The sequence below is a fragment of the Acinonyx jubatus genome, chromosome C1 (genome assembly GCF_027475565.1).
Source record: "Acinonyx jubatus isolate Ajub_Pintada_27869175 chromosome C1, VMU_Ajub_asm_v1.0, whole genome shotgun sequence".
NCBI classification, from domain to species: Eukaryota; Metazoa; Chordata; class Mammalia; order Carnivora; family Felidae; genus Acinonyx; species Acinonyx jubatus.
This window is the reverse complement of record NC_069381.1, coordinates 201,897,617-201,914,297: the sequence shown is the minus strand read 5'-3', so window position 1 is coordinate 201,914,297 and position 16,681 is coordinate 201,897,617. Positions and strand designations below refer to the sequence as shown.

Genomic DNA, 16,681 nt, shown 5'->3' with positions numbered 1-16,681 from the left:
GAACCCCCTACGTGGCTTACGATGTGGCGCGGATCCAGATTGCCTCTTTCCTCCAGAGTGGCAGTGCGGTGAAGCCCAGAGTTTTCCAGACTGGTGTTCTTTGTGCCAGCGAAGGTAAGACGCTCTCCTCCGGGGAAGGAAGGGCTGCCCTGTTAGACTGCTGTGCAGTTGGTATATTTCCTCAATCTCACTTGGCGACGGAATGCCTTTGTCGCTGTGGCCTGGTACACAGGCTTTCCTGAACACGTCCGTTCAGAAAGACCTCAGACATGACAGCCACACGGCATAATACCTTTCGGGAATTAGAAGGACGCTGCATTTCTCTTTCTGTCTCGTTTTCTCCCATTTTTACGACAGCCGAGCCAGAGCGCGCACTGTTGGTTTATTTGCACGTTTGTGCGCACGGATTCTCCGCCTCGAGCCGCATTAGGGATATTCTATTAGTGCACGTGATTGTGTTGCGAACTCCCTGCCTGCGATGTTGTGAGCACTTGGGTTGCGTTCATCTTCCCCTTCAGTGGGCGCGGAAACCCTGCCGCCCCACCTTCTAAAATGGAAATCAGGTTCAGGGCCCACGTGCAGCAGTTTAGCGGTAACCCAACCAGTGAGAAACCCAGCTCAGTTCGTCAGTGCGCCCCAAGGGCAGCCGGGCAATTCTTTCCCGAGGAATCTGCCACTTATCAGGATCTAACCCAGGCCGTTTCTGAGAGAAAGTCCATTTTATAACTTTATGATTCCCCCCCCCCCACCCCCACCGCTTTCTTTCTAAAGTCCTTGCTTTTCTGTTTCACTTTCCAATTCCGAACATCGGAGTTTAAAGAGCCCCTTTTTATGGAGTGTATGCTAAAGTGCTCTGTTAGGCAATGTATTTATTACCTGGAGTGAAATAGCTTTTCACAGCCGGGCAGCTTTCTTAGCCTTCTTGTGATCTCCGTATTTCAGAAAGTCACTGCTGGCATTTTGCTGGACAATGCTTCCGTGTCAACCGGGAAGGAGAGAGAGAGAGAGAGAGAGAGAGAGAGAGAGAGAGAGAGGGGGAAAACGTGCGTGTGCGTCTGTGTGTGTTGGGGGAGGGAAGCCTAATGCCGCTAATGAGCACATTTCCGGTTTTCATTTTCTTCAGATGTTCAGTGGCTTCCATATGGCTGCGGCACACAGCTCTCTGTGCATCCAGTTGGGTATTGTTACTAACCTTGGGGTTGCCTTTGATGGAGGACATGTGTATCCACTGTATCTTTCACTGGTGTTTATGCCTGAGATTCAGTCTGGAATAGCTTGGGGGGAGAAGGAGAGGGAGAGAGAAATAGGGCGGGGTGGGTGCGTGTGCCCGCGCTTGGGGACGCGCACGCGCCCTCTTGAAGCACCCCTAGGGGAGATGCCAGGCTGCCCAATCCAGGCCTCCGGGAGGTGCTCCCTGCTGGATTAACTTGAGCTGGAAAGTTCCCTTGTGGGATGATGGCATCTCTGGTTGCTTTCCTTTCCATCAAGATACCTGTCAGATATGGTCAAGCGTGTTTGAAGTTAGCCCCGGTTCATTTTTAGTGACAATTAATTTTCACTTGTTCTCTTGTTTCCTCTGAGTTAGGGTTTGGCTGTCGTGTGTGTGCTGGGAAAGAGCAGGACACTATGATGTTGCTCCCCAGGGGCCATTGTTTGATGTCTGTTTTCGCGTTTTCCCCCGATTTGGTAACAAACAAGTATATGCATTCAATTTAGGAAGATCCCCCTAATCTCTGGTTGTACAGACCAGCTTTGTTAGGTAAGATTACAGATTTCATGAATGCCCCTCTTCTCCCTGTAATGGCACATTTGTGTCATTGTCAGTCATAGCAGAGCTCGACAACAGCGGGCTGGAGATGTGACCGTCACAAGGAAGAAGAGGGCAGCCTGGTTTTAAAGATCTCAAAATACTCCCCCCCCCCCCCCCCGACAACACACCCGGTAGAGGACCGTTTTTGTGTCTGTTTTCGGGGAATGAAGAAAGTTTGCTCCTCAAGAGGCAAAAGCAAGATCTCAGCTTCTGCAAAAATAGCTGCAAAACGTCACACATGTGCAGAGAGAACATCGTCGCTTTATTTGGGTTCATCATAGTTTACATCATCGTGCCACACGGCAGACGTAGCTACAATGGAACAGTACTTACATCTATGTTGGAAAGGATATAGATTCTTTGCATGTCCTACAGTACTCTGGGAAGAGTTGCAAATTCCCCTGCTGGTATAAAATTAAAGATCTGTAAGATGACTCTGGAGGTGGGATGAGGTGCAGTTTTACTCAGCTCAAGAGGAGCTCTTCCAGTGCCTTTCCTGGTTTGCCAAAATAAAGAAGCAGGCGGTGTTCTCTGTACCTCCAGCCTTTTGTGAGACATGGCTGCAAACTCTGTGGAGGTGACGCCACAGGCCTGTGGACCGACCAGGCTCTTACTTCAGAGGTTATCTTTCTAAGACAAACCGTATGCCACAGTATTGAAGAGAATCATATGACTGGTACGCCTCTGTCCTGGGAAGGAGTGAAATGGGGACCGGGGGCGGGGGGGGGGGGGGAACGACAAGACAATCCTTGACACTCTTCTTAAGTAGAATGAAATTATTGACTGAGACCGCCATTTTCTTCCCCGTTAAAGCAAGACGTCTTTTGTTTTCGTTTGTTTGTTTGTTTGTTTTCCCAATAGCACCATCGTCCATTGCTTTGGTCCAGGCTAAAGAAGTCACAAGGTACAGTGTTGCTCTGGCTTGGCTGGAACCAGATAGACCCAATGGGGTGATCTTGGAGTATGAAGTCAAGTATTACGAGAAGGTATTACTTGGATGAGCAAGCTTCCTTCCTTCCTTCTTTCTGTTCCTTCCTCCCTCCCTCCCTCCCTCCCTCCCTCCCTTTCTCCCTTCCCTCCTTTCTTCCTTTGTCTCTCTAGTTCTTAGCCAGTTGTAAATCCAGAGTACCAGTGAATTTCAAAACCAAATGCATTTTGTTCCCCAATCGAATCCAATTATGAATTTTATGTATTAAATCAGTTATCTTGAAAAATAGGAAAAATACATTGTGTTCTAATATAACCATTTTTTTTTCTTTCGAGTAATGGGAATCAAGATAGCGAAGAAGTTCTTATATATAAGCCTTCTATCAGTGAGAGTGACTCATAAAAGTCGAAATAATGATCTGTTTAAGTAGATCACTGCTATTCAGAATCAAGGTGTGGGTTTTGATGACTTTTAATAGAAAATCGGGGAAGGAAAATTACATTTTTCAGCCTCTTAAAGTTATAGAAAGACATTATTTTTACAAATAACTTGTCTCTCATAAAGGACAGGATTCTGAAGAGAGCTATTTGCATTCAAGATTGTCTAGAAAATGAACAATTGACTTCTCTTTCTTTTTAAAGATAATCACTTATTGGCTTCCTTATTAAAAGCAGAAAAGGGACAGGATTTATTTTTCACTGAAACCAGATTACAACATTTTTGACATTTTCTAGACAGAAAATAGAAAAAGACAAGAGAACTTCTTACAGCTATTTCTCTTAAATTGTCAACTGTGGAGTGAGAAAAGCCACCAACCATCGTCTGATGTTCTTTTCAAAAAAGATTATAAGTAAAGGTCTGGATGTGGTCAGCGTCAATGGTGATCATACCTGAACTCCACGTGTCTTTCCACATCCAACATGTAACAGTGGTACTTCCCACATCAAAGAGAATATAAGGTTTAGAGAGTTTAGCAATCTCTACTTACTTTCAACTTCTGAGTGCCCTGGCCTGGTTCCTTTAAAATTGGGCCTAGAATAGGTGAGGGATTTATTTACCACCTTCCCCAATTTTATCGTCCCCACGATGCAGGATCAGAATGAGCGAAGCTACCGAATCGTCCGGACGGCTGCCAGAAACACGGATATCAAAGGCCTGAATCCTCTGACTTCCTACGTGTTCCATGTGCGAGCCAGGACAGCAGCCGGCTATGGAGACTTCAGTGAGCCCCTAGAGGTCACGACCAACACAGGTATCAGCTGCTGAGGCCCTTTTTTACAGTCTAGGTGAAATCACATTACAGTGAAATCCAAGGAGCTGTACCTAATCTTGGGTCAGGCAAACATTCTGTTGTAACGAACACTGCGTGGAAATAAGATGTCTGTAACTTGGAAAATCCCGTGCTATTTAGAAAAGAGCATTTTTCGTATTATCTAACCTGTCTTTTTGTATGATTGAAAATGTTTTCTTCTTCTTCTTTATTTTTTTATTTTGAGTCTTCTATAAATGATGAAAGATGGGGCTGCTAAGTGGACCGATTGAGCCTTGCATAGCTCTCTTGCATTAAGATAGGAAGTTTTCTCCCTGGGAAGAGTAAAGAAGGGGCCCCTTCCCCCCCCCCCTTTTATTTCTTTCTAGGAATCTGTTTTAACCAAGTCAGATCGGTTTTTTTTTAAAGCCTCTTTGGACCAATATATCAAATCTTTCAACATTGTGAGTTGGACCAACTAATTGATTGAATGGAAAATGTTAACAAAGGACATGCCCGATGCATAAGCAGTTTCCATAAGATGGCTCCCCCTGTGTAATTAACCAACCAAAGTTGAGCTTACTTGAGAAGGAGACGGTAGAGAAGAATTTTCAATGTCAGTTCTAGAAAGTAATTTTATTCACAAGTTGTGAAATAAAATATGAATATAAAAACAGAAGAGGAAGTACTCTAGAATTGAATCTGAAGGGGTTTGACATTTTGGGGGGATATTCCTGGAAGGCTTCAAAGAGGACGTGGCTTTTGAGCTGGGCAATAGTAAGCAGGGTTTTGATAGATTTGGGGTGAGGGGTGGGTAAGTATTCAAACCTGCTTGTCGTTTTTGAAATTTCCAAGTGTGCTTCTCACTAAGGAACACACCAGATCATTAAATAAGCGTTAGGGCTGAAACTAGAAATGGAAAGAAGAAAAACAACGGGCGGTAATGTTTACCAGGGGATTTAAGAAGAATCTTCTGGTTGAAGTTCTTCATGCAGTTATACAGAGAACGTCTTCATCCCATTAAAGCTCTCTTAGAAATCCCATTGTGTAAGCACTTACCGAAGGGCAAGAGAGGCTCTGAGCGGTCCACATGGCTTCAGCACTTTGGAACTTGTGCCCCAGGCAGACAGACGTTCTAGCTCCTCGGACCTTCCCAGAGGTGATTGTTGTGTCACTGTCTTTGCCAGTGCCCTCCCGGATCATCGGAGATGGGGCTAACTCCACAGTCCTCCTGGTCTCCGTCTCAGGCAGTGTGGTGCTGGTGGTCATTCTCATTGCGGCTTTTGTCATCAGCAGGAGGTAAGCACTTAAGCCACTCACTGCCCACCCCACCCCCCATCTCGGGTTTTTATGAGGGAGCTTTTTGTCTCCTCCCCACAAAGCCCAGGCTTTTGATTAACATCATAAACAGGGCATGTGCGGTGGCCAGCTCCTTGCTCTTGGCTTTGATCTCCCCACGTCCCTGCTGGAGCTGTTGGCTGTGACTGGTGGCAGCTGAGAGTCCTGGAAAGACCCAGCTAATTCCTGGAAACCCAGCCGAAAAGCAAGCCAATGAGAGATTTCTAGATACTCTGAGCTGTAAGGTGTTACATTTATACCTCTCTTAAGCTCGGACTTACTGCCAAAGCAAAAAAGAAGCCATATAAAACGTGGGTCCAAAATTTGAGCCCTACCATTGGTCAGCTCTATTACTTAAACTCTTTCCGTCTTTTTTCCCCTTTTATAAAGTAGGGATAGAGGATCTTAGAAGATCTGCCCGTAAGAGTTACTGACAGAATTTTGATGGGTAAAGTAGAGAAGTCAGCACACAGTAGGTGCTTCAACGTGAGTTCGGTGAATAATAATTGCAACCAAAGCAAATAATTGGGCTCCGCGCTCAATCTTCTTTCAGGAAAGGCCATCAACAAGGAGAACCGTTAAGCATGCTGTGGGCATCGCACTGTTCTTGGAGATGAATCTAAAACAGCAGATTACTTGTTCTTCTGTGAAAGTCTACAAACCAACTTGATACTTGAAAAACAATCTAGAAAAGAGAGGGAGAAATGACAATGACCAGGCAGCCGATGTTTTTGATTATTGCCCTCCCCAGAGGCTCCCGAGGAAATGGGCGGGGCGGGGGGGGGGGGAGGAGGGATGGCCACTTAGCTCCAATATGTGCCCACTTCTAGGCTTCTCCAACCTTCACTCCCCTATGCTGTCCACTATTTCACAAGGTGGAGCTTTTGGCAAAACAAATCTAAAAAATTAAAAAAAAAAAGAAAAGCAGAACCTGGGGATGTCAAAAACGATCATCTTAAACATAACCGCTTTCATGTAATAGAAGAGGAAAATGATCTCAGAAAGGCGCAGTACTGGTCTAGGATCATTGCGTTGCCTTAACAGGAGACCCACTATTGGCTTACCCAGTAGCCATGCTCGGCTCCCTGGCTAGGGTCCGTTGTATCCTGTCTCTCTCTGCCTCTGCTGTTGGTGAACTAACTCGGTGATATCACGACAATGCCTCTGGCCATTGCCACTGGCCTGAGCAAGCCATGGTGCTTTTTCCTCACTTTGTGATACTTTATAATTAGGGTGATGACTGTATATCCTAATTTGCCCGGATGGTCTCAGTTGTCACATGTATTTATTAATATCATGCCTCCTCTCCCACTGTCCCGAATGTCCAGTATTGTAGAAATCAATCACGGTCACTCTCCTACAGTATGGAACAAGAACTCATCGTGAGCACGCACCACCTACATTTGTCATTGTGTTTGTTCTTTTCGGTGCAAAGTCCATAGCAGCATGTTTGATTAGAGCCATGAGTTCCATCCCGAAGAACCTCGAACGGCTTATTCCTTTTGCTGTGTTACATACATGAAACATACATAGACGTGCCTGTCGTACCCATGTATTGCTATATGTCAGTCTTTGGAAACTTCAATTTGGCCTAAACAGAATTTGACTTTTTTTCTTTAAGATTTTTTTTTAAAAATGTTTATTTTTGAGAGAGAGAGAGAGAGAGAGAGAGAGAGAGAGCATGCAAGCAGGGGAAGGGGGATCTGAAGCAGGCTCTGCACTGGGCAGCAGCCAGTCCAACGCGGGGCTCTAACTCACAGACCGCGCGAACATGACCTGAGCCAAAGTCGGACGCTCAACCGACTGAGCCACCCGGGCGCCCCCAGAATTTGAATTCCAGACGGACTTACCTTTCCTGGCATTTGATTGTGGAAGTCAGTCAGGATGAACCTCTTGCTTGTCCATTGCCTTTGGGTCTTGCGTATGTCCACATGGCGGGCACACAAACACACGGGCAACTGTGTGCAATAATCTATATCCATTTCTGATGGCGGGATAGGGGGGTTATGAAAATCACATGGGCTCTTGCTTTCATTATCATACATTTCCGCCTCTGAAAATTTGACGGTGCATCGCAATAATTTTTAGCAGAAAGGAAAGACATTTAAAAGTCTCAAACTACGAAAAAAATTCTTAATTTCCTCCACCTCAAAATAACATTTGGCTAAAATTCAGCACCATGTGATGCTCGGAACCATCTGAGAGGATACTCGTTTGCAGAAAGTGGGTCTCGTCTTGTGTCTCAACCTCCTCTTTGATGTTGATGGGAGCCTTCGTCTATGCGACCAGCGTTTCTTTAGCGTTACCTTTGTCTTTTCAAGTTACCTTAATGATACCAAAGCAACGGGAATAATTAGGAAGAAGTCACCCCATCCTAAGTTTCTTCCGGATGTTCTGCTTTGACAAAAAGAAAGGAAAAGCGCATGAAAATGTCATGCAGGAAGACAGGCTTATTAAAAGCTTGGAGCTATAGAACATAGAATCGCAAACTTGATGACTCGATTTCCGTGCTGCCTTTATTGATCACTTTATTCTTTAGGACAGAATGGATAGGAGGATGCATTGGATTTCCAATTATGAGTCCCCACCTTCGAGAATTGAGCCTGTCGAGTTACCCAGCGATGATTCTTGTCCCTTCTCCCCCATTAAAAAAAAAATGTCACTTCCCAAGGCTGATAAACACCGCTTGGTGATTGGTCCTCAATGGATCACTTTTTAGAAAATGAAATGTCAACCCCTTGCCCTCCTATTGATTCTTCTTTAGTGTCGGCCATAAAGCTGTCACGGGAAAGCCGCCTGGAGCCAGGTAGCTGACAGGCTTTGCACCCGCTGATGCACACTCAGCTGCTTGTCCTCCGCATGCAGGCTGTGTGTTCTGTCACGCCGCAGTACAGATGTTTCAGTGCGACAAGAACAGGTGAAGAGGGAGGAGACAGGTAGTGCGGACGGAAGTCTGGTCCGTGCTTTCAGTGTGAAAGGTAGTAAGCGGCACCCCCAAATGATCTCGCCGACCAGTCTGGAAACCAACCCGTGGAATATCCTAGCTGGAAAATGATAGGGCTGCTGCTTAACGTTTTAGAGCCACAGAATGTTGATGGCGGAGTCAGTGCTAGAGACGGAGAGACCCCCTTTTAAGGTGATCCCCCTCCAACGGAGGCCCACATGATGCCATGTGAGATTTTTTTTTTAAGAAGTAGAGGGCAGGGACCCACACAGCGAGAAAAGTTTCAGCCCTTCTGATCACCTCAAAGAAAAATCTGTCTGGTGCTAATTTGTCATTGAGGAAAGAGGAAACGGCCTCAGGCTCACAGCTGGTATCTTGCTAGAATTTTTTTTTTTCCCTTGATAGCAATTGTTTCATTTACTATATTTCCTTTCTACTGAGAAGCCTGAGCTGTAGGCGAGCCAGGGTAATCTCCATTCCTTTCTCAATGAGAAGATCCCCTTTTTCCTTTCGGCCAACTTGCGTGTATAAACCATTCAGGGAGCTCAGAGAAAGCATCAAACCCCCACATTTATAAACTTTATTTACGTATTTGAAATGATACGCCGAGTACGTTGGCTTAAGACGTATTGTTATGTTTTTACCACCCACGTGATCTTAAGCTAACTACCTTACATTTTTTTAGAAGCGTCTACGGTCCGTGTGTCCTCCGGCCCTTGAGTTGTAATTAGAAGACCGTGTCAGCTTTGTGGGCACACAGTGTCCTTGCTGCGGGGCCGTTTACGTGCTGTTCGCCTTGTATCTATGCGATGCTGTCCCTAGAAAGTTTCTCCCAAACCACGCGTGTGCGTTCTCTCAGAAGCATGACACCGTGTCCCCATACTGCTGCGGGTATTTATTTGTGGTCTCCGCAGTGGAACCACTTTATTGCTAGCTAAAGTGATTTTTGAAAGGACTGTTAACAATGACATCATAAAATGCAGCGAGAAGGTCATCACCTCCGGGACTGATGATCGAATGTGTTATGTTTCTCTGATCCCTGCTTCTTTATTTGTGATTTCATCAGGTTATCCCAAATACTATTAATCTGGGTTGCTTTAAGCCAGTGTGCCCTTCCCCCAAAGAATATTTGATTATTCGAGAAAAACTTCTAAGAAGAGGCTAGAATACAAGATGAGTCTCTCCTCTCTCTTTTGGTGATCAGAGACAAGTATTGCCTGATAACCAGGCATGGAGGTTTTTGTACTGACTTTCTAATGATGGCTGGTTCTACTGGGTTATTGTTATGTCCATTCATGTTGGGGTATGCTGACTGTCCCCTTTTTATTAGAATTAAAGAAAAAAACAAGTGAATTGATTCTAAGAAAATAAATGAGGTGGTTGCCACAAGATTTCTGAAAACATATATACCCCTGGCTCTGGTGTACGAAACTACTTAATTCTAACACTGGGATCTTCTGTATTAGGATCTCGAGGCCTGGCGAGGAGGTTAAACAATTAACTAAACCGAGGTCCCACAGCTACTTAGTCGCCTGATCAGGACAGGAATCCATCTTCCCTGGCTACCGATACTGGCATAGATATTTTCATGTCTTCCGAACTGAAAAAAACTGACCTACGTCAAAAGCCCACGCGGACGGTCCGAGCGGACCCCGATCTCAGGAGTCTTAGGGCTGGTGGGAGCAGTTGCAGTCTGTGAGTTCATGTGCACGCCTAACGCACACCATAAAGTCAGACTTGGCACGTTGATTTTGTCTTCGAATGAAGGCTACGATTTTCCACTTTGGAGCTAACTGTTCGCATAACGCTGAGCCAGTTCCCATTCAGTCTGTATCTATCTTGCCTGGTGTCCTAATTGGAATATTATGATCACATAAGAATGAATGCACTCAAATGTTAGCCTCAATTGGCTCTGATGGAGTCATGTAAATTCATACAATGAGGGGGCAGATGGTACTCTGGGAACATTTCTAAACAACTTGCGTGCAATTGTACGGTTCAATTCCAACCATTTCAAAATGTTGCTCACGAAGAACATTTAGACATCATTTGGTGCAAGAACAATGACAGCTTAAGGAAGGGGAAAAAGAAGGATGGCCTCTATGAATCTTCATGGGTGATGCCATTAAATGCTGCAAAGGGTCCTCCTGGAGCCGTGCTGGTTATTACATTGCTTTATCTTCTTTAATCTGCACTTTAGCTGAATAAATTACTTACCTTTTGCTAATTAGTTTTGGAACAGTGAACCACATCAATCAAATCCATCCACTTGATCAGGGAAGTTAGTATTTTAATAAAAGCAGGGTTTTCCTGTGCTGGGCTCCTGCCACGCGCTCCCCCTCCAAGGTTTTGTTTGTTTTATTGAATAGTCAAGGTGCCAGAAGGACACATGGGTTGGGAGGGCAGTGCTTGGGGCTCACGCTGTTCCTCAACAATGCCTGCTAATACCCTGATTCCGCCCCCCCTTTTGACGGAGGGCTGGGGAGGGCTCAGCTCTGCCTCCCAGCTCCACCTGAAGGGGAGGCTTTCCTCTCCCTCCTGCAGATGAAAGGTCCCGGCTTCCTTCTGGAGCATTCACTAACAAGCCCCTCCCCCCCCGCCCCACCCTGTTACAATCAGATTGCCCAAATCCCAGGAATTAGAAGATCTTCAGCAACAAAGGATTCCTTCTGCCATTCAGGTGATCGGCCTTGGATGTCAGTTTAGAGTTAGCACTTTTTAGGCTGTGTGGTTTCCTCCAGCCTGGCCAACCCAACTTCAGTGGGCTTTCCTGGAACACTAACGTCCACTTTGTCCAACCCTGAGCCAAGGAAAAAGAGTCATCAGGTGACATAGATGGATCCCGACTTGGGCATTTCCGTTTCCAGTGTATCATGGAAAAGCTAATCAGGCTACCATTCGTCTTTGAGCAGTAATTTCTTGTGTTTCTTTCCCAGCATTTTCTGGACTCCTGGAGGGTCCTCTCCAAGGAACACTGCAAGTCAAGAAGTTTCTTTAAAACTACACCTTCCCCTCTAATTTACTTCCTCCTTCTATGTTTAGAAGTCTGAGGAGGGGGTGGGCGTGGCCACCTTATAATTAATGATCCCTGCCATTTTGCATTTCCTCTGGCTTTGCACATATTTAATGGAGGTGCTTGATGTAAAACAGATAACTGCACTCCTGGACAGCTGGAGGCCCTTGTTTCTGTTGGGATACTTCAGGGTCTTTTTGACCGACTCGCTGGCCATTTAAAGTTGGTACCAAAGCTCTCCTCTGCTCTATGCATTGTTTTGCTTCTTTAAAGGAAAGACATTCAAATCAGTATTGGAAATCTTAAGTGGTTCGAGAGATATACTTGTAATTTTAGATCATGCTTTTAGGAACGCTGATAAGATACAATCGCACAGACTGGCAGGACCCTATCACACCCCTGGGACCTCGCCACGCGTTTCCCTGACATAAAATCTTGTTTTCATAGTCCCTGACCTAACACTTCTATTTCCTTTAAAAGGGGAAGGGGGCGGGGAGGGGCCGACTACATCTCCCATCCAGACGCTTGATTTCGGGACATTTCGACGTGTTGTGTTTCCTTGACGAAGCAATGGCTTTTCAAAGCGGTGGAATCCAACTTAAGTGGATATACTGATATAAAATACAGTATTACTTACAATAACTCTCATCAGATATCTTGATATAACTTCATCTCCACTACGAGGGGCATGTGAGATAGTGAGCAGATCAGGGGAGACGCACTCCTGTCCTTGCTAAGAGGGTCGTGGGTGAATCGCTTGCCCCATGTGCTGTGGAACTGAGCATGTCTGTCTGGCTGCCTACTTCCCTGGGGTTGTCGTGAAGGTAGGATTCAATAATAGACACGATGGCTCTTTAAAAAGTTGAAAGCAAAGTAAAAATGCAAGAATTCTACACGCTTGTGTAAGAATGAGTGACTGAGGTCTCTGTTCACCAAGCTGCTTCCTGCTTTGTAAACAGTTAGCGGAGGGGATGATAATGTGTCCGGAACACTCTGAAAAGTGAAATGCGCTGTACAAGTGGAAGGTGGTATTACTTGCAGGGAAATGACAACGCACAGAGAGACATCTGCAGGCCCTGAGGGCCCGATCGCAGAGCTGGATCCTGCACCGAGGACAATCAGGAGCTGATGGGGGACCGTGATGGGACTGCATCTCCGGTTGTCCAGTTCGGCCCCGTTAGGTTCTCTGCTGTTGTCTCTTTTACACGATCATCCCACCCTTCTCTACTTTTTCAAAGTTCAGGGGTTCAGGGGTCCAGACTCTGATAGGACCACACTGCCGAGATGCTTTATGGCCTCAGTTTCCTCATTGTAAGAAATCTGGACTTCACTTGTCTGTAAAGCTCCTAGAAACTAGGAGATGATTATAAACTCCAGTGAACTCCAGTGCACTTTACATTTGGGACAGAAACACAAACGTACACATCTTATTCACTTATTTGACCTCATCGTCCCCCAAACTTTAGAAATCCGTTATACCAACTGAGTTGAGCTTTTGATTCATTTCAGTGATATACACACATACACATATATATACACACAGGCATGCATATATAACGTATCAAAATTATTGATTTAAGATGTATACGTATTCAAGATTTCTGACTCCCAAGACTTTTGTAACACCCAAAGCTCATTTCTTTAGGACATTTAGAGCAGAATACCCAATGTGAGACCATACGCCATTTTTTTGGAAAGAGATTTCGGCTACAAATGGAAACTTCTCATTTTTACTCTTTCAAGTTTTCTACAAACTCTTAAGGAACGTGATCAAGTAGAAAGCGCAAATATTTACCTTTTAAATTTTCATTAATAATTTAGGAGTTTGTAAGCAGCAGCTGAAACCAATAACCACAAAAGTATTGTTTTAAGAATATCATATAATATGATAATGAGGTTTTTGTCAATAACCACAAAACTATTGTTTTAAGAATATCATATAATATGATAATGAGTTTTTTTCTGGTAGTGGTTTTTGTGGTTGTAGCAACAGGACTTACTTTACTTATCACATACTGAACCTTATCGCCATTTGATTTATCCATAATTCACCCATGGAAACTTATTTTACTTTGGAATATGTATGGGAAAACTAGCCAATAAACTTATAATTTATCTTCAATAAGAGAAATTGATTCTGGAGATTTGAAATTATATTATAAAATATTTGCTTTATCACCTTAGTTTCTAACATTGTGGGTAAGAGCAGAGACTCTGGGGCACCTGTTTAGTGCAGTTGGTTAAACGTCCAGCTCTTGATTTTGGTTCAGGTCATGATCTCACAGTGGTGAGATCAAGTTCTGCTGAGGGCTCCACAGCCCTCAGCTTAAGATTGTCTCTCTCCCCTCCCCCACTGATGATTTCTCTCTCTGAAAAAAAAAAAAAAAAAAAAGCAGAGACTCACAATCAGTTCTGATTGTGTTTGAAACCATTATTCACCAGCAAACTTTCCATAAACCTCAGTTTACTTGCCTGTGAAATGTGCACAGTATTTTTATTTGCCTGACTTATATATGGTATGGTAGCAGAGAACTTATCTTGTGGCTTACTACTTTTGAAAATAATTGTGTGTATTTTTTTTTTAATTTTTAATAGACGGAGTAAATACAGTAAAGCTAAACAAGAAGCAGATGAAGAGAAACATTTGAATCAAGGTACAAAAATTGGATTAAGAATAAATTTTATTTTTAGACTCTGTCTCGTGTTTTCAGTTTAGAAATGCCTGCATTAAATTCATGTGGCCATCAGTATTATAGCTCTTTCATAGAATTATCTAAGTAATGTACTTATTTCCCACTGAAATAAGTGATTTGGGATTGTTTCGAGTGAGGTTAAAGATGGGGGTTGGGGAAACTTCCTTTCGATTCTTCTTATTCCTTATTTTACTGTCTACCCTGAAAAAGTATTGGTCTTGCTGGTCATTTGTGTAGCTAGGTGACAAGGCTTAACAGGTGACAATTTTTCTCATCTTTGTAAGATACAGTTTTTGGAGAGGAAAAGAACAAGGAACGAACAGTAATCGCTCTACCCCCAACAATATGTGCTGTGGCATTCAGGACTACTAATATCTCTTTAGTGGGTTCTGCTTATTCGGGGGTCAAAGAATAAGTTCAAAGAACTGGCCCTAGAATGACTTGACGAGGTAGAAGATTCTTAAGATCCAATAGAACGTTTTGAGATGATGGCGTTGTCCTCTACCTGCTCTGTCCAACACATTAGCCAGTAGCCACGTGCACTATTGAATACTTGAAAAGTAGCAAGTGTGAATGAGGAAGCACGGTTTTAATTTCTTTGATTTTAAGTAATTTACATGTAAATAGCAAGGTGTGGCTAATAAGTGCCCTATTGGACAGCAGCACAGGGAGGTGGAAGGAAGAGAGAAACTAGGGGTAGGAAGAATCATCTTGAGAAAGATTTTCTTGGCTACAGCATATAAAGCAATAAAGGCTATGGAATGTCTGACAACCTTCCATTTAGTCGCCTTATTTTCTTTCTAAAACCATATTTTTAAAATTTGCATGTGGTATATATATTTTTAAAAACAAACGTGACTTTCTTTTTTTTTTAATTTAAATGAGATGATGAGGACAAGACTGATAGTTCTGGAAAATCAAGGAGATTAGGCCAACCAGTGCCCTACCCCCTTTCTGTGCCCCAAAGCCCTAGGAGCTCTGGCAGGGAAAGGAGGGGTCCCAGTAATTACTGATGCTTCTTGTCCCCGCAGCCCTGGGACATTCTGAATTTCGGCTGCGAGTTGTCTGTGGGGTTTGGCTGAATGACACTTCCTGATATTCCAACCATTCACAACTAGGCTGTAACATTTTCTCCAACTGCAGCTTTCCGATGACCTTCAGTGTCTTTACTTATAACACCTTCTTTCCAAAGCAGAATAAATGTGGAAGCCCAATACAGCATGTATATTCTCCAGTCAGCTAGCTAGCATTGTCCCTCTTATCTATTTTAACCTAGCTTTCATCTTCATTTGTTAATTATCGGTCACGTGCTTAATTGGTCCCGATATTGGGCACCGTGTAAACATGGCCGATTAAGAAAGGAAGTTCCCATTATCTTCCCTGAGCAAATATAGCTGCAGATGGTGGGTGGGACACGAGCAACCGACTTGCACAAAGGTATTCAGCTTAACACATTCCAAATTTTCTTGTAGAGACTCTCTTTTCCTCCATGGGATGGGTTGTTTTTAAAATTTCCTCCTTGAAGGGTGAAGACATTCCAGGAAGTCAGTAGAGCTGTGGCCTCTTAAGTAGCTAACAATTCTTTGTTTACCCACTAATGAAAACCAGAGCAAGAGTTTAAACATTTCTGTATGTCTATTGCTAAGTATGTTTGTCATGCTAAGAAAACTTCCTCTGCTAAATATTTTTAGACGCAGACAACTTAAGTTCGTTAGCGGTTTCTGAGAAGTATTCTGCCAACCTGTCACGTGTTTATTACTTAGGTGTTAGAACTTACGTGGACCCCTTTACCTATGAAGATCCCAACCAAGCAGTTCGAGAATTTGCCAAAGAAATCGACGCATCCTGCATTAAGATTGAAAAAGTCATAGGAGTTGGTAGGTGTTTGAGTGTCTCTCTAATAAGCAAGCCTATTTTCTTTGTGGACATTAAATATACCTATGCGGATTATACAAACGTGTACGAACATATCGTGTGTACAGGTATGTATGTAAATATCTGTGTACGTGAAATTCCCTTGATCTATGTAAAACATTAGCAGAGTGCCTGGCATGTAAGTAGCACGCAACAAATGTTAGCTCTTACTTTCATCTTGAATGTGTTTCTGGTCCATCGTTGATTCGTTTTCTCTCCCAAAGGTGAATTTGGTGAAGTATGCAGTGGGCGTCTCAAAGTGCCTGGCAAGAGAGAGATCTGTGTGGCCATCAAGACCCTGAAAGCTGGTTATACAGATAAACAGAGGAGAGACTTCCTGAGTGAGGCCAGCATCATGGGACAGTTTGACCACCCGAATATAATTCACTTGGAAGGCGTTGTCACCAAATGTACGTGGGGCGCTCCTTTTACAAAGCCAAGTTAGAAGTTCCTGGCAAATTAAACACACATTTTCTTTCCAGGGAAATGACAGATGGAGCAGACCCACTGATTGCTAATGGGAGGAAATCAGTGCAGGACAAGTCATTAATCTTGCAGTCAGCTCTCAATGGGTCTATGGTTTAGGCTGATACCCTATTTCCAAGGCAGCTTGTGTGAGATTTTAGGGAAATTAATATTGCAGATTTTTGGTATGCCTCGCCATCTTTCAAACCTTTGCTAGACCAAACTGATTGTCACAGGGTAGGCGCAAGCAGATGGTAAGCAAAATAAAATTTAAGTACTTTTCTATGAAACACAACAAAAGCTCGCCACGCCTCGTGCTTGAACCTT

General features: G+C 43.8%; 1 protein-coding gene and 1 long non-coding RNA gene across 6 annotated transcripts in view; one reads left to right on the top strand and one right to left on the bottom strand.

Moving 5' to 3' along the window:
* Positions 1–16,681, top strand: part of EPHA4 (EPH receptor A4) — a 149,929-nt gene that overhangs the window by 110,911 nt on the left and 22,337 nt on the right. For all 5 annotated transcript variants that reach the window (XM_027049599.2, XM_053215848.1, XM_053215849.1 and 2 more), the window contains 6 exons: positions 2,672–2,796; positions 3,831–3,990; positions 5,175–5,286; positions 13,878–13,936; positions 15,739–15,852; positions 16,114–16,299. In XM_027049599.2, the coding sequence (XP_026905400.1) occupies positions 2,672–2,796; positions 3,831–3,990; positions 5,175–5,286; positions 13,878–13,936; positions 15,739–15,852; positions 16,114–16,299 (756 nt within the window). The remainder of the gene's footprint in view (positions 1–2,671; positions 2,797–3,830; positions 3,991–5,174; positions 5,287–13,877; positions 13,937–15,738; positions 15,853–16,113; positions 16,300–16,681) is intronic.
* On the bottom strand, positions 4,354–6,041 carry LOC113596429 (uncharacterized). The gene is made up of 2 exons (XR_003417158.2): positions 5,047–6,041; positions 4,354–4,896 (listed from the first exon to the last, which is right to left on the bottom strand). It is a non-coding gene; the product is annotated as an uncharacterized LOC113596429 (long non-coding RNA).